Source organism: Oryzias latipes, chromosome 22 (genome assembly GCF_053564925.1).
Source record: "Oryzias latipes strain Hd-rR chromosome 22, Olatipes_Hd-rR_3.1".
Lineage (NCBI taxonomy): Eukaryota > Metazoa > Chordata > Actinopteri > Beloniformes > Adrianichthyidae > Oryzias > Oryzias latipes.
In genome coordinates this window covers 13,599,648-13,623,604 of record NC_136258.1, presented here as the reverse complement: position 1 = coordinate 13,623,604, position 23,957 = coordinate 13,599,648, and the positions used below count along the sequence as shown (strand labels likewise).

The 23,957-nt window shown below is 41.9% G+C and overlaps 1 protein-coding gene across 11 annotated transcripts in view; it reads left to right on the top strand.

The window, feature by feature from the left end:
* ralgapa2 (Ral GTPase activating protein catalytic subunit alpha 2) overlaps window positions 1-23,957 on the top strand; it is a 114,010-nt gene that overhangs the window by 26,232 nt on the left and 63,821 nt on the right. For all 11 annotated transcript variants that reach the window (XM_078940710.1, XM_078940706.1, XM_078940709.1 and 8 more), the window contains exons 8-16: window positions 1,095-1,233; window positions 1,322-1,530; window positions 1,986-2,219; window positions 2,434-2,616; window positions 3,043-3,168; window positions 3,854-4,002; window positions 19,853-19,964; window positions 21,136-21,373; window positions 21,576-21,755. In XM_078940710.1, coding sequence (XP_078796836.1) covers window positions 1,095-1,233; window positions 1,322-1,530; window positions 1,986-2,219; window positions 2,434-2,616; window positions 3,043-3,168; window positions 3,854-4,002; window positions 19,853-19,964; window positions 21,136-21,373; window positions 21,576-21,755 — 1,570 coding nt within the window. The remainder of the gene's footprint in view (window positions 1-1,094; window positions 1,234-1,321; window positions 1,531-1,985; window positions 2,220-2,433; window positions 2,617-3,042; window positions 3,169-3,853; window positions 4,003-19,852; window positions 19,965-21,135; window positions 21,374-21,575; window positions 21,756-23,957) is intronic.

Genomic DNA, 23,957 nt, shown 5'->3' with positions numbered 1-23,957 from the left:
TAACTGCCCCAGTTGTCTTGATTTAGGGGTTTTTTTCTTCCCCCAATGCGCTGTTTGTGTTCTTTTCAGAGATGTTCAATAGGATTTAGCTCATGACTAGAAAAGCTCTCTTTGGGTGTTTTTAGCTGGTTGTCATTATCCTGTTGAACTCTTGTAACCGGTGACTGAAGCCAAGCTTTCTGAGACTAAGCAGCACATTTGGCTCCCGAATGTCTTGATAGACTTGAGATTCTATTACATCCTGCACAGATTTAAGACTGTGATAGATGCAGCCCCAGACCAGAACTGAGTATCCTTCATGTTTCAAAGTAGGGAGAGGTTTTTTTTTGTCTTTGTATATTTCAGCTGATGTGCTTTCGTGAGGATTTTGGGGCAGCTTTCTTTAACAACAGCAATTTAGCCTATGTGTGATCGTGCACTAACTTTTTCTGCTGATCAGTCACCGATGTTCTTAAATGTATATATCTGGCTTTTTATGAGGTGATTAAAGGGGAAGGGAAATATTATTTGTTACCTATTGTGGTTGGTAAAGAAATGAGAATCTGCACATAAATGGAAATGTCTGACGTTGGATCGTGCTTTTCCGATTTATCTCACGTTCATTTTTTTTTTTTTCGTTTTGGTATCAACCACTTTTGCTTTGAAGATCATAGAAATCACACAATAGTTGTTGCATTGCAAACGAGAAAAAGAGTTCAACAAGGCTGATTTGTTGGCTGCAACGATTCCAAGTATGAGCCATTAATTAGGAGCCTTAAAGAAAAAGAATAGAAAACCACTTTAGAAATCAGTCCTTTTTAAAACTCAACTTATGTGTTCATTTTTTCCTAGTTTTTATAAAGACTCCTAATAGTTGATTAACTATAAAACTTCATAACCCTTTACAGTTATAGCTTTATTTCTTTACTGAAATGTTATTAATTACATGATACATTTTAATGATACTTTAAACCCTTTTTCTTTAACTTTGACATAACCTGCCTGTGAAGCAATTACCATGTTTTTGTTTTTTCCTACTAATATGTACTTACTAGTGTGCTAAAGTCACTCTGAAGTCATTTTGTCCACCTTTCTCCCATCTGTCTGTCTGTCAGGCATCCAGTTTAGAATGGAGGATCAAAGAGCATCAGGACTCGGGTTTTAGGTTTCTCTTCAGCCTCTTCAAAAAGTACTACCTCCCACATCTTTTCCCCTCCTTCAGCAAGCTCACAAACCTTTATAAACCTTTACTAGGTAAGCAAATTTTCTGAAATTGTGACTTGATATCAATGAAAGTTGTGTTTAAAGCTGTAATAAGTAATGTGATTACTTGTGCCGCCAGAGCTTCCTCACTACAGACCAAAACCCTTGTATGTGCCGGTGACACGGAACAATGAGAGCACCTTCTGCACTAGGGACCAGTACCTGGCCCCCCGTGTAGCCTTCATCAATTGGCTGGTCACCTTCTTCCTGGAGAAGAAGTATGTCAGCTGTGCTGCTGCAGCGCAGAGCACCAAGAACGGCACAGAGGTCATTCCCAAACTCATTCAGGTGAACACTGCAGTGTCCTTTTCGATGTCTTTCATCTTTTTGGGGTGAAATTAGGACTTTTACAATTTCAGATACTTAGGGCTGTTGTAGCATTTTAGTAGTCTAACAAAGACAATGTAAGATTTAGAAAAATTGGCGGATTTTGTTGAAAGTGTGAATTTTTAGATTTTATTTTGGCTATCCAATGATTTGAAAGTAAGACATGCAAAAAAGGTGAATATGTTTTTATAATTTGAGTATAGATGCATAACTTGGACCTCAAATAAATGTAGGATTTCCTATAGTTTACAGTGATTTTCGGATTTGATTCATAAAGTTTACATTAAACCAGAACTGTTCTGTACTACAAACAAATATTTGTTTTTAGAATAATAGTAACATGGTTATAAACTGCTATCAAATTGGTGTCCTGAAGGTGTTATGGTCGCTATTCTTACTCTCTTTGCTATTCCCAGACTGTCACTGCAGGCAGTAGCAGCCAAGACAAGGAGAGGGACGCTGATTCAAATGGTCCAGTAGGAGAACCGGAGAAGAGTCATTCAAACAGCAGCACACTGTCTGATCGACGGCCCAGCGACTCTAGTTTGTGTAGCATTGAGGAGGAGCACCGGCAGGTCTACGAGATGGTGCATTCGCTCCTATTGTCCACGCGAGATAATGTGAACTTTGTCAATGAAATCTTCCACCAGGTACTGTGGTGTCACCGCACAATATTGTACCTGTAATTGAATGTATTGAGTCAAGCTATAATAGAAATTTAATTAAACAAAGAATTGAGCTCCTATAGTTAGTTGTTTGTCGCCCTCTGCTGGTGGTTAAATAGTACTTAGTGCAAATGTCGTACTTGTGTTTTTTCCTTGTAAAATTTCTTTTTTGATGCAGTTTTCTATTTGTCCTCCAAAGGCTTTCCTGTTACCTTCCTGTGAAGCGTCAGCAACCAGGAAGGTGATCAAAGTATACAGAAAATGGATCCTGGAAGAGAAGCCTAATTTCATGGCAGAGCCTGATACAACTATACAGGGAGATGAAGTGGATGATCACCCTGAGCAGATACTCAGCTCAGAGACAAACCATGAGCTTATCCAGGTAAAAATACAAATATCATCGACGTAAAGTAAATTTGCATTTCCTGCCAGCAGTGGAGTTACAGTGTAAGTAGTTTTGTTGTGAAATTGCTCTGTCACAGGTGATAATGCAACTGCAATACTGCTAGAGGTTTTATATATTTTATGACAAACCGTGTTTGTAAATTTAAGTTTCAAAAGATACTTTTTACTTAATGCAGTAGGAAATATAAAACAATAGATTTCTTTTTGACCATTTTGTGAAGGTTGCCATGGCTTTTTATCAACCTGTTACACTCTGACAAAACATGCATCCCTTTACTAAAATACAGCAGTAATTTACCATCATCCAGCGGTTTTTGGTGGCATCTTTAATTTTTCCTTTTGATCCTTTATGTTTACTAAAAATAACCAAGCTCCCCTCTATGTCTTGGCCTCAACGTTTCAGGGTCTTGGGCACAAACGTTCATCCAGCTGGGGAAGGACTTATTCCTTCAGTAGTGCAATCAGTCGCGGCTTTCTCACAGAGGAGCAGAACATGGACGTCAATGCTGGCATCCAGCCCACACTACAGGTCTGTGCCCACGGTTCTTTTTAACTCATGACACCATCCAGGAAATAAAAGAAGTTACTGATATCTTTTTAAACCCAGCAGCATCAATTTCCATTGTTGTTGCCAAGATGGTGTAAAATAACACTCTCCCTCTTATTAGATTGCATTAATATTATATTATTAGTTGGTATGTTCCTGTAACAATTATTACTTTCTAAAAGGAAAACGTGTCCAGCTGTTCAGAGAAGTCCATTCAAGTTCGATCATCAGCAGTTCTGATTATTTAATTACCAGCATTGCTTTAACCCTTTTTACTTGTAAAACTGTTTGATGGTTAACTTTAATATCAAATGGATTTATTGTGTGAATTAAGACAAACCTTATTTATTGATATGCAGGGTTTTCCATTAGTATCTACTTAAGATTCCAACATATATTTTGCTTTTTTATTCACACCCAATGATATTTTGTGTAAAAAATTGAGCCATCATTTTGATAAATGCATTGATAGCAACATGTTATGAAAACTTCAGCAGAATGTGTTTTAAATCTTTGTAGTGTTGCATTTAGAAAGAAAGTAAAGTTGCTTATTTAAAAAGGTTGCTTATTTACCTTCTGTTTTATAAAGGAGCAATAAAATATGTGTCCCCCTATTACTTGTTATTTTAGATCTGGTCTACCTTTGCTAATCTGTTAATGCATGTAGGTGTTCCTGACCAACTCCTCCAATGTGTTTCTATTGGAGCCCTGCCAGGATGTTCCAAAACTCTTAGAAAACCAGGTTGAGGTGTGCAAAGGAGTTCTCAGCATCTACAGACACATGATAATGGAGCACACTATGATTACACAGACATGGTTAGTACAAAGACACACATCATCTGTTTTTATGACTTTATCAGTAGTGTTTTCTTCATGTTGTTGAGCCAGGCTGTGAGTAAAACCAAACGACTGAAGCAGTAGTGGCATCTAAAATATTTTATTTTAGCCTGCCTTCCTGACAAAGTTCTACTTACTGCAAATCACAGGCTTTTCTGGCCGGACTAAACCAAACTGTGCTGCAACGTGTCAAACTCTTTGGGCACAGCAAACTTAATCCATGCAAACACAGTAAATGTGCACCTGTAAAACTGCATGCAAAGACAGAGTACCGGCTGGGCACTACTTCGCCACAGGCTCAGGAATAGGGAAAGTGACAAAAGCATAAAATGATTTAAATGTGTTAGTCTGCTCTAGCGATCTACAGTCAGGACAGTAAATATTTGGACTGAGATACATTCTTTCTAATTTAGTTTATGTACATTACCACAGTGAATTTTAAATACAACAACTCAGATGCCATTGAAGTGAAGACTTTCAGCTTTTATTCCATGGGTTGAACAAAAAGATTGCATAAAAATGTGAAAAACTAAAGCATTTTTTAAGCACTATCCCTTCATTTCATGGGCTCATAAGTAATTGGACAATTGACTTCCATGCTATTGCACGGGCAGGTGTGGGCAATTTCCTTGTAATGTCATTATGAGTGAAGCAGATAAAATGCCTGGAGTTGATTAGAGGACTCGTGCTTGCATTTTGAAGATTTTGCTGTGAACAGACAACATGCGGTCAAAGGAGCTCTCCACGCAGGTGAAAGGAGCCGTCATAAAGCTGAGAAAACAGAAAAAAAAACATGCCAGAAATTGCTACAGAATTAGGAGTGGCAAAATCAACAGTGTGCTACATCCTGAGAGAGAGAGAAAGAAAGAAAGAAAGAAAGAAAGAAAGAAAGAAAGAAAGAAAGAAAGAAAGAAAGAAAGAAAGAAAGAAAGAGTTTTGAGTTTCAAAACACCTTTAATGACCAATCATCATTAAACAAATAAAATATTCACATCAAAAAATTAAAGAAAAACACAAAAACAAAGAAACAAACTCAAAAATTTACCACTAAAGAGTCATCCTTGACGAAACACAAAACATTTTGTACAGCCCAAATATTTTCAAAAACATCAAGTGCATGTGTGAGCCTATAAAAACCAAATTCGACGTTCAACCTTGCCACCAAAAGTCTTTTAAAAAGAAACAGGACATCGTCAGACCCAACTCCCCGTATCCGATTTTTCCTCGTCAACCATACCGCCAACTTGGCTTCACCGGAAAGAAAATTTAACAAAACATGGACTCTCCGCTTTCTGGCCAAATATTTTGGCCCATAAATGAAACACACAGATGAAAACTGTTCTCCCAGCCCCTCAAAAAAAGAACGAAGAAGAGAAAAAAGTCCAGTCAGACGTTGACACTGCAAAAAAAGATGTTCCACAGTTTCTGCAACAGAACAGAACGGACACCCATCCCCCGCGCCAGGATTAAGGTGTACCAGATATCTGTTCGTGGCTATGATCCCGTGTACGACCCTCCATTGGAGGTCACCTACCCGTTTCTCAACAGGAGCTTTGTACAGGGATCTCCAACAGCCCCTCGGGGAAGACCCCGTGCCAAACAACTCAGCCCACCTCGACACTCTGACATCCATCAAGGAGCGCAAGTTCAAAACTTTAACACATAAAAGATATAAAGCCTTCTTCCCAATCGTTTCAAAAGTTCCTATTTGAGGAGTAGTCCAGGACAGGAGTTTAGTTCCGTCCTCCTGCCGTCCCTCGCAGGCCGGAGAAACCTGCAGAGGAGGAAAGATGAAATCCACACCATCCACCCACTGGCTAGATGCAGTAGGATCCATCACATAGGTTTGATAGGACACAGGCAAGGAGAGACAAATCTCCTTCACGAGATTTTCCAATGTTCTGAGAGATCTTATTCCGGTAAAAGCAGAAAGCTCAGGAGCAGGAGTCATTAGGAGATGTCCAAGCTTCACACAGCCCGCATCTCTCAACTTCGACCTCATGGTAGCAGAAACCAGAATCTGTGAGTTGAGGAGGTCGTTTCCAAAAATGGGTTCTTCGAACAGCCATATTCCAGGTGTTGAAACTATTTCCCTTTTGCAGAGCAACAGTCGCCAGGCTTGTAGGACAGAGCAGTAGAAAGGTGAAAGTCCAGTCAGGTCCAAGGTATGAAGCTGGGGCAGAAACAAATGTTTGTCAAATCCATAACCCCCAGCTTTCCTCAGCAGCACACATGCAGTATCCAACCACGGCAGTCCAAAACCGTGGAGCAGACGCTGCGCTGTCCGCAGTCTAAAGGCAGCTACACGGGCCGAAATATCAATCAGTCCCTGACCGCCCTCCTCAACCGGCAGGTAGAGAATGGCAGCTCTTAGCCAATGATGACCAGACCAAAAGAAATCCACCACGGTCTTTTGAAGTGCAGTGATGAGGCTTGCAGGAGGAGGCAACACCATCATACTATGCCAAAGTGTCGAGGCAACCAAGTTATTGACAACAAGAACTCTACCCCTGAAGGAAAGCTGAAGCAGCAGGTATTTCCATTTAGACAGTCTGGCACACACTCTCTCCATGACACCCTCCCAATTCTTTTTCTGAAAAACGTCACTGCCCAAATAAACTCCTAAAAACTTCATCCCCTCCGTTCCCCAATCAAGATTCCCAGGCAAAAGAGGCAATGTGGAGCCCGACCAACGTCCCAACAATAGAGCGGTGCTCTTACCCCAGTTCACCTTAGCCGAAGAAGCCCTTTGGAAAAGATCCAGAACATTGCACAGAGAATCAATATCTGCCTGATGTCGAACAAAAACCGTTACGTCATCTGCATATGCAGACACCACAAGAGACGGTTTGTGGGACATTTCTGGTAACATCAATCCTGTAAGCAGAGTACGTAGCCTATGGAGAAAAGGTTCAATGGCAATAGCGTACAGTTGTCCAGAAAGTGGACATCCCTGTCTAATCCCTCTCTGAACCATAACAGGTCTGCTCAGTCCGCCACCAATCTTGACTAAACAAAAAGCCTCCTTATACAAAAGAGCCAACAAAGACGTAAAAAACTCTCCAAAACCAAAAGCTCTCAAAGCAGAAAATAAATAAATATGATCAACCCTATCGAAGGCCTTCTCCTGATCCAAGGATAATAGTCCAACTGAGGTGTCACAGTGTTTGCAAACATCAAATAAATCACGTACAAGAAAAAGATTGTCCATAATAGATCGGTCAGGCACACAATAGGACTGATCTCTGTGAATGATTACACCTAAAACATTCTTAAGTCTATTGGACAGGACCTTAGAGAGCAACTTATAGTCTGTACAGAGCAAAGCAAGCGGTCTCCAGTTCTTCAGGAGAGTTAAGTCTCCTTTCTTAGGAAGAAGAGAGAGAACAGCATGACGGCATGAGAAAGGTAACAATCCAGTCTGTGAGCAATCCTTGAACACCTCTAGTAGATCCGGGCCCAGGCACTTCCAGAAGTGTTTATAAAAATCCGCCGGCAGCCCATCCAAACCAGGAGACCTCCCGAGCGCCATCTGACCCACAGCAGCAGTCAATTCCTCCATGGAGATTGTAGAGTCCAAAAGATCCCTGTCTGCGTCACTCAGTCGTGGGAGTCCCTCCATCAGCTGATCCACACAGTCGCTGTCGCAGTCCTCTTTTCCGAATAAGCCGCTATAAAAATCCACCGCAAGAGTTCTCATGGCAGCCGGACTCGTAGTAACAGTCCCATCAAGAAGGCGCAGACAGACCATCTGTTTCTTCCTAGAAACAGATTTCTCCAGGTTGAAAAAGAACGACGTGGGAGCATCCATGTCTCTGATGGTGGTAAACCGAGCTCGAACTAAAGCTCCCTTAGCCCTTTCACGGAGAAATGAACTCAGTTCACCCCGTCTGCTCTTAAGTAATTGTCCTTGTGAAGCACTATGAGTTGAACAAGTGTTTTCTAGCCCAGAAATTTCTTCTTCCAAAGCAGATATTGCTCTCTTAGTTGCAACTGTGGAATGGCTCGTATACTGCTGACAGAAAACCTGTATTTGTGCTTTACCCACCTCCCACCACTGGCTAACAGAAACAAAATCAGATCTTCTACATCTCCAAAGCTCCCAAAAAAACTCAAATTTCTCACAAAAAACTCTATCCAGTAGAAGCTTCACATTGAAATGCCAGTATGAACTTCCTTTTGTAGAAGATCCAAGGTGTAATTCTAGTGTTATCATATGATGATCACTAAAAGCAACTGGATAAATGGAACATCCATAAACCCTGTTTCTAAAACTGTCTGTGATATAAAATCTGTCCAGTCTAGCGAGGCTCAATTTTCCACCCACATTCCTGGCCCACGTGTATTGTCTGGTTTGGGGATTATTAAGCCGCCACACGTCAACCAAAGAAGAGTCAGAAACAATCTTTGATAAAACCGATGATGACTGGAAATGAGGTTCTGCACCTGTTCTATCTAAAGTAAAATCTAACGTGCAGTTCCAGTCACCGCCCATCACTATAACGTCCCCTGGATCACAGTTTTTCAAAAAATCCTCTAAAGTGAGGAAAAAAGGGATTCTGTGAGCACCTTCTGCAGGTGCATAAAAGTTAATCAAACAAAATTTAAACCCGTTCAGTTCAACCCTCACAGCGAGGAACCTGCCCGCGGCCACCTCACCCTCCACCACAGAGCCCATTCTGCTTCAGTTGTTACATCACTATGTGTCTCCCACACCGTCCATGCTGACGCCGCTACCAATCTCCCAGCATGCAGTGCAAGAAAGAAAGAAAGAGAAAGAAAGAAAGAAAGAAAGAAAGAAAGAAAGAAAGAAAGAAAGAAAGAAAGAAAGAAAGAAAGAAAGAAAGAAAGAAAGAAAGAAAGAAAGAAAGAAAGAAAGAAAGAAAGAAAGAAAGAAAGAAAGAAAGAAAGAGTTTTGAGTATCAAAACACCTTTAATGACCAATCATCATTAAACAAATAAAATATTCACATCAAAAAATCAAAGAAAAACACAAAAACAAAGAAACAAACTCAAAAATTTACCACTAAAGAGTCATCCTTGACGAAACACAAAACATTTTGTACAGCCCAAATATTTTCAAAAACATCAAGTGCATGTGTGAGCCTATAAAAACCAAATTCGACGTTCAACCTTGCCACCAAAAGTCTTTTAAAAAGAAACAGGACATCGTCAGACCCAACTCCCCGTATCCGATTTTTCCTCGTCAACCATACCGCCAACTTGGCTTCACCGGAAAGAAAAATTAACAAAACATGGACTCTCCGCTTTCTGGCCAAATATTTTGGCCCATAAATGAAACACACAGATGAAAACTGTTCTCCCAGCCCCTCAAAAAAAGAACGAAGAAGAGAAAAAAGTCCAGTCAGACGTTGACACTGCAAAAAAAGATGTTCCACAGTTTCTGCAACAGAACAGAACGGACACCCATCCCCCGCGCCAGGATTAAGGTGCACCAGATATCTGTTCGTGGCTATGATCCCGTGTACGACCCTCCACTGGAGGTCACCTACCCGTTTCTCAACAGGAGCTTTGTACAGGGATCTCCAACAGCCCCTCGGGGAAGACCCCGTGCCAAACAACTCAGCCCACCTCGACACTCTGACGTCCATCAAGGAGCGCAAGTTCAAAACTTTAACACATAAAAGATATAAAGCCTTCTTCCCAATCGTTTCAAAAGTTCCTATTTGAGGAGTAGTCCAGGACAGGAGTTTAGTTCCGTCCTCCTGCCATCCCTCGCAGGCTGGAGAAACCTGCAGAGGAGGAAAGATGAAATCCACACCATCCACCCACTGGCTAGATGCAATAGGATCCATCACATAGGTTTGATAGGACACAGGCAAGGAGAGACAAATCTCCTTCACGAGATTTTCCAATGTTCTGAGAGATCTTATTCCGGTAAAAGCAGAAAGCTCAGGAGCAGGAGTCATTAGGAGATGTCCAAGCTTCACACAGACCGCATCTCTCAACTTCGACCTCATGGTAGCAGAAACCAGAATCTGTGAGTTGAGGAGGTCGTTTCCAAAAATGGGTTCTTCGAACAGCCATATTCCAGGTGTTGAAACTATTTCCCTTTTGCAGAGCAACAGTCGCCAGGCTTGTAGGACAGAGCAGTAGAAAGGTGAAAGTCCAGTCAGGTCCAAGGTATGAAGCTGGGGCAGAAACAAATGTTTGTCAAATCCATAACCCCCAGCTTTCCTCAGCAGCACACATGCAGTATCCAACCACGGCAGTCCAAAACCGTGGAGCAGACGCTGCGCTGTCCGCAGTCTAAAGGCGGCTACACGGGCCGAAATATCAATCAGTCCCTGACCGCCCTCCTCAACCGGCAGGTAGAGAATGGCAGCTCTTAGCCAATGATGACCAGACCAAAAGAAATCCACCACGGTCTTTTGAAGTGCAGTGATGAGGCTTGCAGGAGGAGGCAACACCATCATACTATGCCAAAGTGTCGAGGCAACCAAGTTATTGACAACAAGAACTCTACCCCTGAAGGAAAGCTGAAGCAGCAGGTATTTCCATTTAGACAGTCTGGCACACACTCTCTCCATGACACCCTCCCAATTCTTTTTCTGAAAAACGTCACTGCCCAAATAAACTCCTAAAAACTTCATCCCCTCCGTTCCCCAATCAAGATTCCCAGGCAAAAGAGGCAATGTGGAGCCCGACCAACGTCCCAACAATAGAGCGGTGCTCTTACCCCAGTTCACCTTAGCCGAAGAAGCCCTTTGGAAAAGATCCAGAACATTGCACAGAGAATCAATATCTGCCTGATGTCGAACAAAAACCGTTACGTCATCTGCATATGCAGACACCACAAGAGACGGTTTGTGGGACATTTCTGGTAACATCAATCCTGTAAGCAGAGTACGTAGCCTATGGAGAAAAGGTTCAATGGCAATAGCGTACAGTTGTCCAGAAAGTGGACATCCCTGTCTAATCCCTCTCTGAACCATAACAGGTCTGCTCAGTCCGCCACCAATCTTGACTAAACAAAAAGCCTCCTTATACAAAAGAGCCAACAAAGACGTAAAAAACTCTCCAAAACCAAAAGCTCTCAAAGCAGAAAATAAATAAATATGATCAACCCTATCGAAGGCCTTCTCCTGATCCAAGGATAATAGTCCAACTGAGGTGTCACAGTGTTTGCAAACATCAAATAAATCACGTACAAGAAAAAGATTGTCCATAATAGATCGGTCAGGCACACAATAGGACTGATCTCTGTGAATCATTACACCTAAAACATTCTTAAGTCTATTGGACAGGACCTTAGAGAGCAACTTATAGTCTGTACAGAGCAAAGCAAGCGGTCTCCAGTTCTTCAGGAGAGTTAAGTCTCCTTTCTTAGGAAGAAGAGAGAGAACAGCATGACGGCATGAGAAAGGTAACAATCCAGTCTGTGAGCAATCCTTGAACACCTCTAGTAGATCCGGGCCCAGGCACTTCCAGAAGTGTTTATAAAAATCCGCCGGCAGCCCATCCAAACCAGGAGACCTCCCGAGCGCCATCTGACCCACAGCAGCAGTCAATTCCTCCATGGAGATTGTAGAGTCCAAAAGATCCCTGTCTGCGTCACTCAGTCGTGGGAGTCCCTCCATCAGCTGATCCACACAGTCGCTGTCGCAGTCCTCTTTTCCGAATAAGCCGCTATAAAAATCCACCGCAAGAGTTCTCATGGCAGCCGGACTCGTAGTAACAGTCCCATCAAGAAGGCGCAGACAGACCATCTGTTTCTTCCTAGAAACAGATTTCTCCAGGTTGAAAAAGAACGACGTGGGAGCATCCATGTCTCTGATGGTGGTAAACCGAGCTCGAACTAAAGCTCCCTTAGCCCTTTCACGGAGAAATGAACTCAGTTCACCCCGTCTGCTCTTAAGTAATTGTCCTTGTGAAGCACTATGAGTTGAACAAGTGTTTTCTAGCCCAGAAATTTCTTCTTCCAAAGCAGATATTGCTCTCTTAGTTGCAACTGTGGAATGGCTCGTATACTGCTGACAGAAAACCTGTATTTGTGCTTTACCCACCTCCCACCACTGGCTAACAGAAACAAAATCAGATCTTCTACATCTCCAAAGCTCCCAAAAAAACTCAAATTTCTCACAAAAAACTCTATCCAGTAGAAGCTTCACATTGAAATGCCAGTATGAACTTCCTTTTGTAGAAGATCCAAGGTGTAATTCTAGTGTTATCATATGATGATCACTAAAAGCAACTGGATAAATGGAACATCCATAAACCCTGTTTCTAAAACTGTCTGTGATATAAAATCTGTCCAGTCTAGCGAGGCTCAATTTTCCACCCACATTCCTGGCCCACGTGTATTGTCTGGTTTGGGGATTATTAAGCCGCCACACGTCAACCAAAGAAGAGTCAGAAACAATCTTTGATAAAACCGATGATGAATGGAAATGAGGTTCTGCACCTGTTCTATCTAAAGTAAAATCTAACGTGCAGTTCCAGTCACCGCCCATCACTATAACGTCCCCTGGATCACAGTTTTTCAAAAAATCCTCTAAAGTGAGGAAAAAAGGGATTCTGTGAGCACCTTCTGCAGGTGCATAAAAGTTAATCAAACAAAATTTAAACCCGTTCAGTTCAACCCTCACAGCGAGGAACCTGCCCGCGGCCACCTCACCCTCCACCACAGAGCCCATTCTGCTTCAGTTGTTACATCACTATGTGTCTCCCACACCGTCCATGCTGACGCCGCTACCAATCTCCCAGCATGCAGTGCAAGAAAGAAAGAAAGAAAGAAAGAGAGAAAGAGAGAAAGAGAGAAAGAAAGAAAGAAAGAGTTTGAGTTTCAAAACACCTTTAATGACCAATCATCATTAAACAAATAAAATATTCACATCAAAAAATCAAAGAAAAACACAAAAACAAAGAAACAAACTCAAAAATTTACCACTAAAGAGTCATCCTTGACGAAACACAAAACATTTTGTACAGCCCAAATATTTTCAAAAACATCAAGTGCATGTGTGAGCCTATAAAAACCAAATTCGACGTTCAACCTTGCCACCAAAAGTCTTTTAAAAAGAAACAGGACATCGTCAGACCCAACTCCCCGTATCCGATTTTTCCTCGTCAACCATACCGCCAACTTGGCTTCACCGGAAAGAAAATTTAACATAACATGGACTCTCCGCTTTCTGGCCAAATATTTTGGCCCATAAATGAAACACACAGATGAAAACTGTTCTCCCAGCCCCTCAAAAAAAGAACGAAGAAGAGAAAAAAGTCCAGTCAGACGTTGACACTGCAAAAAAAGATGTTCCACAGTTTCTGCAACAGAACAGAACGGACACCCATCCCCCGCGCCAGGATTAAGGTGCACCAGATATCTGTTCGTGGCTATGATCCCGTGTACGACCCTCCACTGGAGGTCACCTACCCGTTTCTCAACAGGAGCTTTGTACAGGGATCTCCAACAGCCCCTCGGGGAAGACCCCGTGCCAAACAACTCAGCCCACCTCGACACTCTGACGTCCATCAAGGAGCGCAAGTTCAAAACTTTAACACATAAAAGATATAAAGCCTTCTTCCCAATCGTTTCAAAAGTTCCTATTTGAGGAGTAGTCCAGGACAGGAGTTTAGTTCCGTCCTCCTGCCATCCCTCGCAGGCCGGAGAAACCTGCAGAGGAGGAAAGATGAAATCCACACCATCCACCCACTGGCTAGATGCAATAGGATCCATCACATAGGTTTGATAGGACACAGGCAAGGAGAGACAAATCTCCTTCACGAGATTTTCCAATGTTCTGAGAGATCTTATTCCGGTAAAAGCAGAAAGCTCAGGAGCAGGAGTCATTAGGAGATGTCCAAGCTTCACACAGCCCGCATCTCTCAACTTCGACCTCATGGTAGCAGAAACCAGAATCTGTGAGTTGAGGAGGTCGTTTCCAAAAATGGGTTCTTCGAACAGCCATATTCCAGGTGTTGAAACTATTTCCCTTTTGCAGAGCAACAGTCGCCAGGCTTGTAGGACAGAGCAGTAGAAAGGTGAAAGTCCAGTCAGGTCCAAGGTATGAAGCTGGGGCAGAAACAAATGTTTGTCAAATCCATAACCCCCAGCTTTCCTCAGCAGCACACATGCAGTATCCAACCACGGCAGTCCAAAACCGTGGAGCAGACGCTGCGCTGTCCGCAGTCTAAAGGAGGCTACACGGGCCGAAATATCAATCAGTCCCTGACCGCCCTCCTCAACCGGCAGGTAGAGAATGGCAGCTCTTAGCCAATGATGACCAGACCAAAAGAAATCCACCACGGTCTTTTGAAGTGCAGTGATGAGGCTTGCAGGAGGAGGCAACACCATCATACTATGCCAAAGTGTCGAGGCAACCAAGTTATTGACAACAAGAACTCCACCCCTGAAGGAAAGCTGAAGCAGCAGGTATTTCCATTTAGACAGTCTGGCACACACTCTCTCCATGACACCCTCCCAATTCTTTTTCTGAAAAACGTCACTGCCCAAATAAACTCCTAAAAACTTCATCCCCTCCGTTCCCCAATCAAGATTCCCAGGCAAAAGAGGCAATGTGGAGCCCGACCAACGTCCCAACAATAGAGCGGTGCTCTTACCCCAGTTCACCTTAGCCGAAGAAGCCCTTTGGAAAAGATCCAGAACATTGCACAGAGAATCAATATCTGCCTGATGTCGAACAAAAACCGTTACGTCATCTGCATATGCAGACACCACAAGAGACGGTTTGTGGGACATTTCTGGTAACATCAATCCTGTAAGCAGAGTACGTAGCCTATGGAGAAAAGGTTCAATGGCAATAGCGTACAGTTGTCCAGAAAGTGGACATCCCTGTCTAATCCCTCTCTGAACCATAACAGGTCTGCTCAGTCCGCCACCAATCTTGACTAAACAAAAAGCCTCCTTATACAAAAGAGCCAACAAAGACGTAAAAAACTCTCCAAAACCAAAAGCTCTCAAAGCAGAAAATAAATAAATATGATCAACCCTATCGAAGGCCTTCTCCTGATCCAAGGATAATAGTCCAACTGAGGTGTCACAGTGTTTGCAAACATCAAATAAATCACGTACAAGAAAAAGATTGTCCATAATAGATCGGTCAGGCACACAATAGGACTGATCTCTGTGAATGATTACACCTAAAACATTCTTAAGTCTATTGGACAGGACCTTAGAGAGCAACTTATAGTCTGTACAGAGCAAGGCAAGCGGTCTCCAGTTCTTCAGGAGAGTTAAGTCTCCTTTCTTAGGAAGAAGAGAGAGAACAGCATGACGGCATGAGAAAGGTAACAATCCAGTCTGTGAGCAATCCTTGAACACCTCTAGTAGATCCGGGCCCAGGCACTTCCAGAAGTGTTTATAAAAATCCGCCGGCAGCCCATCCAAACCAGGAGACCTCCCGAGCGCCATCTGACCCACAGCAGCAGTCAATTCCTCCATGGAGATTGTAGAGTCCAAAAGATCCCTGTCTGCGTCACTCAGTCGTGGGAGTCCCTCCATCAGCTGATCCACACAGTCGCTGTCGCAGTCCTCTTTTCCGAATAAGCCGCTATAAAAATCCACCGCAAGAGTTCTCATGGCAGCCGGACTCGTAGTAACAGTCCCATCAAGAAGGCGCAGACAGACCATCTGTTTCTTCCTAGAAACAGATTTCTCCAGGTTGAAAAAGAACGACGTGGGAGCATCCATGTCTCTGATGGTGATAAACCGAGCTCGAACTAAAGCTCCCTTAGCCCTTTCACGGAGAAATGAACTCAGTTCACCCCGTCTGCTATTAAGTAATTGACCTTGTGAAGCACTATGAGTTGAACAAGTGTTTTCTAGCCCAGAAATTTCTTTTTCCAAAGCAGATATTGCTCTCTTAGTTGCAACTGTGGAATGGCTCGTATACTGCTGACAGAAAACCCGTATTTGTGCTTTACCCACCTCCCACCACTGGCTAACAGAAACAAAATCAGATCTTCTACATCTCCAAAGCTCCCAAAAAAACTCAAATTTCTCACAAAAAACTCTATCCAGTAGAAGCTTCACATTGAAATGCCAGTATGAACTTCCTTTTGTAGAAGATCCAAGGTGTAATTCTAGTGTTATCATATGATGATCACTAAAAGCAACTGGATAAATGGAACATCCACAAACCCTGTTTCTAAAACTGTCTGTGATATAAAATCTGTCCAGTCTAGCGAGGCTCAATTTTCCACCCACATTCCTGGCCCACGTGTATTGTCTGGTTTGGGGATTATTAAGCCGCCACACGTCAACCAAAGAAGAGTCAGAAACAATCTTTGATAAAACCGATGATGACTGGAAATGAGGTTCTGCACCTGTTCTATCTAAAGTAAAATCTAACGTGCAGTTCCAGTCACCGCCCATCACTATAACGTCCCCTGGATCACAGTTCTTCAAAAAATCCTCTAAAGTGAGGAAAAAGGGGATTCTGTGAGCACCTTCTGCAGGTGCATAAAAGTTAATCAAACAAAATTTAAACCCGTTCAGTTCAACCCTCACAGTGAGGAACCTGCCCGCGGCCACCTCACTAACGGATAAGATATTAAGACTCAGCCGAGGTGAAAAAAGAACCGCCACACCAGCAGAGAAGACTGTACCATGAGAAAAGAAAGACTGACCCCTCCACCACAGAGCCCATTCTGCTTCAGTCAGTACATCACTATGTGTCTCCTGTAAAAACAAAATATCCAGAGCTTTATCTTCAAAAATGTCTTTAATAATCGCCCTCTTTTCCGCATCCCTCCCACCATTAATGTTTAAAGAGCCTGCCTTAAATGTAAACATAGAGTGAAGAAGGAAAAGTGAAGAAAATAACAGGAAAAGAATCATCCACACACACACAGTCATAACTACGTCAGTGTTTCACCCTTTTTCTTCATTTTCAACCTTCTGGAGCTTTTACCCTTCAAAGCCTTCAACTGTTTACGAATGGTAGTGACATGTTTCTTTAATCGAAACCGTTTCTTTTCATCAAGTATATTAAAGTCAACCTGTTTCTGCAAAGTTAGTGACGTCAGAATGAACTTCTCCAAATCTGGAAAATAATCAGCCACTTTAACTGGTCTACCAAATGAATCTTCTAGGAAGTGATTGATTTCCTCAAGTGAATAAATGTCATCGGACGATATATGGGACTCTGCCAGAGAGACACAGTCAGAGTCTGAATCCAGCTCCATGTCTGTGGTGACAGGAGGAGGAATCACAGCAGAAAAATCATCAGTAACAGCAGACTGTCCATCTGCACACTCAACCCCTTCACCAGTCACCCCTGTGCCCATTTTATCACCACTAGAATGGTCAGAAATACCGCCAACATTCTCAACACTGACACTCACACCACCTTCAGACTCCTCCTGAAGCTCTGAGGCAGGAGCAACAGTGTTGTCTCTAACATTAACCTCACTATTGCTGCTCTGAACAGCCTCAGAGCTGCAACCTTCACCAGGATCCGTACCAGTTAGAAGGGCGGGGTCCCTCACACCCACAGATTCTGCAGCGGCAAGCCCCTGCTCCACCTGAGCGGCCGGAGCGGCCTCATCAGGCCGCCCTTCAGCTGCCCTGTGAGGGCAGGCGGCGCGCTTATGCCCAGCGTTTCCGCACTCAAAGCACTTCATATTTCCCGTGCTGGCATAGACCAAATAACTGCCATCCCCGTGCTTCACGCGGAAGGACACGTCCAGAGTCTGAGCAGAAGAGCTAAGAAACATGAAAACCTGTCTGCGGAAGGACTGAACATGTCTCAGCTTCTCACTCCTGCAGCCCAAACCTACAGTTCGGAAACCGCTAGCAAACTTTCCGTAACGCTGCAGCTCTTTTTCCAGAGCGTCGTTGGGAATGAACGGGGGAACCCCCGAAACAATGACACGCGTCGACGGCACCGCGAGCGGGGACACCTGCAGGAACTCCCCGCCCACAGTGACGCCACACGCGATCAAGTCAGATACCAAACGCTCCTCCGTCAGAAAAACTATCACTCCTTTGTTCATCCGAGAAGCATAAGTAATGTTGGCGTGACCAACTAAGTCTCCCACGGCAAGGAGAATTGTCTCCACAGACACCTGTGGGTCGGGTTGGACGCGGATCCCATGCCTCAGGGACAAGGACGGCGTCTGAGACGCCATCCCGGCGAGGCGGGTGAACCGCTGATCCCCCAAACTCACCAGTGAAAGTCGTTAAAAACAGTAAATAACTCAAAATAGAAAACGAACAAAGGAGCACTAAACCACACAAACTTTCTGTCAAACTCTCAAACTCACTCACTCACCCACACCGTCCATGCTGACGCCGCTACCAATCTCCCAGCATGCAGTGCAAGAAAGAAAGAAAGAAAAAAAGAAAGAAAGCAAGCACTGGTGAACTCAGCATCGCAAAAAAGACCTGGACGTCCACGGAAGACAACGGTGGTGGATGATCGCAGAATCATTTCCATGGTGAAGAGGAACCTGTTCACAACAGCCAACCAAGTGAACAACAGTCTCCAGGAGGAAGGCGTATCAATATCCAAGTCTACCATAAAAAGAAGACTGCATTAAAATAGATACAGAGGGCACACCACAAATGCAAGCCACTCATAAGCCTCAAGAATAGGAAGGCTTGATTGGACTTTGCTAAAAAGCATCTAAAAAAGCAAGCACAGTTCTGAAAAAACATTCTTTGGACAGATGAAACCAAAATCAACCTCTACCAGAATGATGGCAGGAGAAAAGCATGGAGAAGGCATGGAAAAGCTCATGATCCAAAGCACACTACATCATCAGTAGAACTCTGTGGAGGCAGTGTGATGGGCTGGGCGTGCATTGCTGCTATTGGCACTGGGACACTAGTGTTTATTGATGATGTGACACAGGACAGAAGCAGCCCAATGAATGCTGAGGTGTTCAGAGACAGACTGTCTGCGCAGATCCAGGTGAATGCAGCCAAACTGATTGGGCGGCGTTTCATAATACAGATGGACAACCACCCAAAATATACAGCCAAAGCAACTCAGGAGTTTATTAAAGCAAAGAAGTGGAATATTCTGGAATGGCCAAGTCAGTCACCTGATCTTAACCCAATTGAGCAGCATTTCACTTGTTGAAGACTAAACTTCAGACAGAAAGGCCCACAAGCAAACAGCAACTGAAAGCTGCTGCAGTAAAGGCCTGGCAGAGCATTCAGAAGGAGAAAACCCAGCATCTGGTGATGTTCATGAGTTCAAGACTTCAGGCTGTCCTTGCCAACAAAGGGTTTTCAACCAAATATTAGTAATGATCATATTGTTTTCAGTTATTTCATTTGTCCAATTACTTAAAAGCCCATGAAATGAAGGGATTGTGTTTAAAAATGCTTTAGTTTTTCACATTTTCATGCAATCTTTTTGTTCAACCCATGGAATAAAGGATGAAAGTCTGCACTTTAATGGCATCTGAGTTGTTTTATTTCAAATTCACTGTGGTAATGTACATAAACTAAATTATTAAGAATGTGTCTCTGTCCAATTATTTATGGTACTGACTGTATATAATCACACACACGTCTGCCTGGAGCAGACTAACGACAAATATTTAGTCATGACCAAGCAGTTCAGAGCCTAAACTCAAAGGACAGCAATAGCGCTGGTCGGCCGTCGATCCGTCACACCCAGTCCACCATCTCATAAAAATACAGATGATCCCTAACTCGCTGAGGGAGCTTTACATACAGCCTGGTCAAATACAGGAAAACTGGTATTATCTTATTTGCTTTCTCAGCCTTTTATTAGAGGGTTGATGATAGTGCCCTCATGTGGTGATGTAACAATATGTATTATCCGTTTAGTGATCAAAGAAAAAATTGATTGATTGATTTGATCTACAGGGAACAGATGCTACAAGTACTACTGAGGATCACAGAGGCAGTAATGAAGAGGCCACAAGAAAACCAAAGAAAAGACAGCTTTGCAGAAAGCTTAGCGTCTATACTTTTCAGGGTATGCCTTCATTTATTTGTAAACAGAGTTTGTCAGATGAATTTAGTTCATTACTTGTGCATTAAACAATAGTTATCATAATCTGCTGAAAATGAATATATAATTTTAGTATTGGGTGTTTAGTAGTCTCTCTCAGAACAATAATGATGACAACAAAAAAATCACATATTTCATCATTTTATAATTATTATTTGCTTATATTATTATGTTATTTATACTATATAATATAGTATTAACATAAGATGTATGTATATATATGTGTATATATGTATACATATATACGTACATACATATATGTGTGTGTGTTTGTCTTTTTTTTAGGATATGTAAGTTATTTATTTATTTATTAGTCAAGGTTTAGTTTAAGAATAGATTTTCAAACACACAATATGTATGATCTAAAACTGTAATATGAGCAAAGCTGTAGAATTTTAGTTTTTATTTTAATTATCCAATTGTTTTGTACCAATGTATGTTAAATTTTTAAAGATAACCTAATTTTGTCTTATTTAGAGTACTTTTCACAAGTTTACTCTTACAAAAAATGGTAGAATTAAACATTATATGTTCTGACTTTAAAGTAGGAGATGAAAGCAGTGAAAATAATTAGAAATGTTTATTCTAACTTGTTAGTGTCAAAACAAAAGGACAATAATATGTATTTCAGTTATTTTTTGTTATGATATGTTGTTACCACTTTTTTGCTGTTTTATAAGTTTTCTCTGTGCAGTTTTACATTCTTTTTTTGTTTTGCTTTTTTTTTTCACTTCCCCTTGTGTTCTGTGTCTTGAATGGCCGTAGACCTTGTCAATCTCCTCTGTGCCATATCTCTTGTACAGAATGTGTTCAGTTTGCCACATCTACATAAATCTTTGATCGCAATCAGATCTTTGTTTTCTTTCTATGAAATTAGGTTTATTTTTCTACGAAGGTTTGAGAGTTTAAACAAGAAAGGTTGAAAATGTTCTTGTTTATTTGACAGAAGTGTCTAAAGTGTGTAGTAAGTTGATTGCTTCAAATATCTGTAATCCTGCTATGTAGATCACACCTATCACAGGTTATTTATGGAACCTGTCCCCCACAGGGTACACTGTGATGCATTTTAAAGATTTAAAATTGTAGCTCTCCTTGCTTGCTCCCTGACTTTTTTTGTTTGTTTTCTTAAATTTAGACCATCATCGTGGCGTGGGTGCGAGCAAACCTCAGCGTGTTTATCTCTCGAGAGTTGTGGGATGAGCTGCTGGTGGTGCTCTCCTCTCTTACCTGCTGGGAGGAGCTGATCACAGAGTGGGCCAGCATCATGGACTCACTGACCGCTGTGCTGGCCCGCTCCGTTTATGGTTTGGACATGGCCAACCTGCCTTTGGACAAACTAAGTGAACAGAAAGAGAAAAAGCAGAGAGGACGTGGTGAGAGGGAGCTTTACAAAAGTCTCTTTTTTGATTTAAAATGATGTGAAATTCCAAACATGGTTAACTGTTTATATACTTTTGCTGTTAGAAACTTCCCTGTTTCTTTCACTGCAAAGTCCTAAATGTATTACTTAGCAGTATCACTATATTAGCTGATTGACACTTTATCACACTGAACGCGTCGTGTCTTCCATGTCAGGAGTGATCCAGGATTCCCAAAAGGCTACAGCTGTTGCACGTTCGTTCTCACTGAGTTGGAGGAACCAAGGGGAGCAGGGGGGTCCAGGGTTCCAGGAGCCCATGAGGATCCGCTCAGCAACCACTTCAGGAGCACCGGGTGTGGAAAATGCTCGCAACATTGTCCGACAGAAGGCCTGTGGTTAGTACCATCATTTTTCTGTTGGCTATAGCTCCATCAGATTGTTATATGCATTCCTTGTTGTCTGTTGGCCTTTTTCAGTGATTGTCAGAACTCCCGAGAGCCCAGCCTTGAGTCACACAGCTGATTTTACATTTTCATTGTGTGTAGGGGTCTTCAGACGTGTACACGGTCTCAGATGGCATTGAAAAGGCCTAATGTTATGGACAAAAAGGCCAGCAGATGGTCTGCCTGCATTATTTCCCAACTCGCCTCTGACCAGTGTCATTATTTTTTCGTGTCGACACAGTGTGCCTGGTGGCCTGTCAAAGGCCAGCTTTGTATTCTACAAACAATCCTTATCTGATGGGAAAGTGGCAGCTAATTATAAGAGGACTTGGTGAGCAATGGTGTTGTTAGCAGCTACAATGCCCGTTGTGCATATCTTAATTTCTTTTTTAGACAAAATCTTAATTGAAAAAATAAAGGCGCAAACATTCTTTTAATATTTGTTGGCCTTTTGCCCACAAAGCATTTTAAAAACAGTGCTGTGTATTGGAGGAAATGTATTTTTAATGTCAGGGTCAGATTATTACCTGTATTGGACATTATATTATGTGATGTCTCTAACATAGTTAACACTTGTCCCACATGTTTAAATGCATCTGGTTTGTTAGTCAGTGCCTCTCTGTGCAAACAAAGACAGGCATTACACCCAACCGCCTCAGCTTCTCTCCCTTTCTTTAGCCTAATTGGATTTCTCTTACATTGATCTTCAAAGGATCAACAGCCATTTTGTCTCCTTGGAAAAAGAAAGCCTACACATCAATCGCACTGCTCTTTTTTTTTATAGTTTCATTAAGAGTGTAATTAATGCTTATTAATATGCATAAATGGGGAAGAATTGGTGAGCCGTAGCCCAGATGATGCATCGCTCTCACTGAAAGGCGTAATTAAAGTGTGCTGAAAGCAGTGAAGAGATGCTCTGCTTTCAGAGCGCTCCGAGAGTGAGCCTGAAGTGCTGTTCAAACACAATGGCAGTGCATTCGCATTGACAACTGTCAAAACTTGGTTGCTCTTACCCATGCAAATAATAGAGGTATTATTGTGAGATCTTGCATTGATATCAGTGCAAAAGTCCCCGTGTTTCATTATCAACCTCATTAGGCTTCTGCAGCTACAGAGACGATTGCTGGAACGATGACCAGGATGTTATAAATACACTCAATTATTTGTAGATTTTAACTTTGATTAATAAATGGGGTTTTTGTTAAATCTAACATAGGGTTTGACCTTTAAATGGGCAATTATTTGTGCAGCATAAGATAAAAGGATGTAGTCAAAGTTCTAAACTGGGAATACCCGTCAAAGCACCAAAAAAACGACACAAGCTTTATAAATCATGTTAAAACAAATTCTAGTTCAAGATAAAATGGCCATATGGTGACTGAAAAGTTTCTGTTGATTAAGACTTTAAGCATTTTGGAATCAAGTCATCTTTCTGAAATGGATAATTTACTACCTGATTTCACATGCTGCTTCCATAACTGACAGAAGAATGAAGACAAACATTTAAAATTCGATGTGTTTGAGTGAAATATTGTGGCATAAAACTTATTTCTTTGACATTTGTAGATTGCAACATTAAAATGTCTTAATGGGAGTCATAGTGTCTTTAGCAATAGACTATTTTATACTAGTCAGAGTGAGATAAAATTCCTATTGTGGTATTAACAGTGTAGTTAGGACATGTTGGACAGAAAAATGAATCATTGAAGAAATTGCTAAATAAACCATTTTCATTCGTTAGTAAATAGTGAGACTTTTGAAAAAGATTCTTCTTCTTGTAAGTGGTAAAACAATAACCTTTTTATCTATTCATCACATTACTTTTTAATGCTTTTAAATAAAGCAAAAGAATTATTTTCTGAACAGATTTATTAGATATGTTTTTAATTGGATTTTACTTAGATGCAACATCATCTAATAGCTCAAGCGAGGGGGGGCCTGTAGTAATCCTTTCAGTGTTTTATGTAAAAAAAAAAAAAAGAAAGTAGCACATTGTGAGCATCCAAGAGGTTTGGTTCTAATGCTTGATGTAAAATAGATTCAACTTTTCATTTCCAAAAAATGTATGTTAGGATCAGGGTCAGGACTCTTTGAAGGCTGGTCTTCTACATTAAATCTCACATGAATGACTATTTAGTTTTGCTTTAAGAAAAG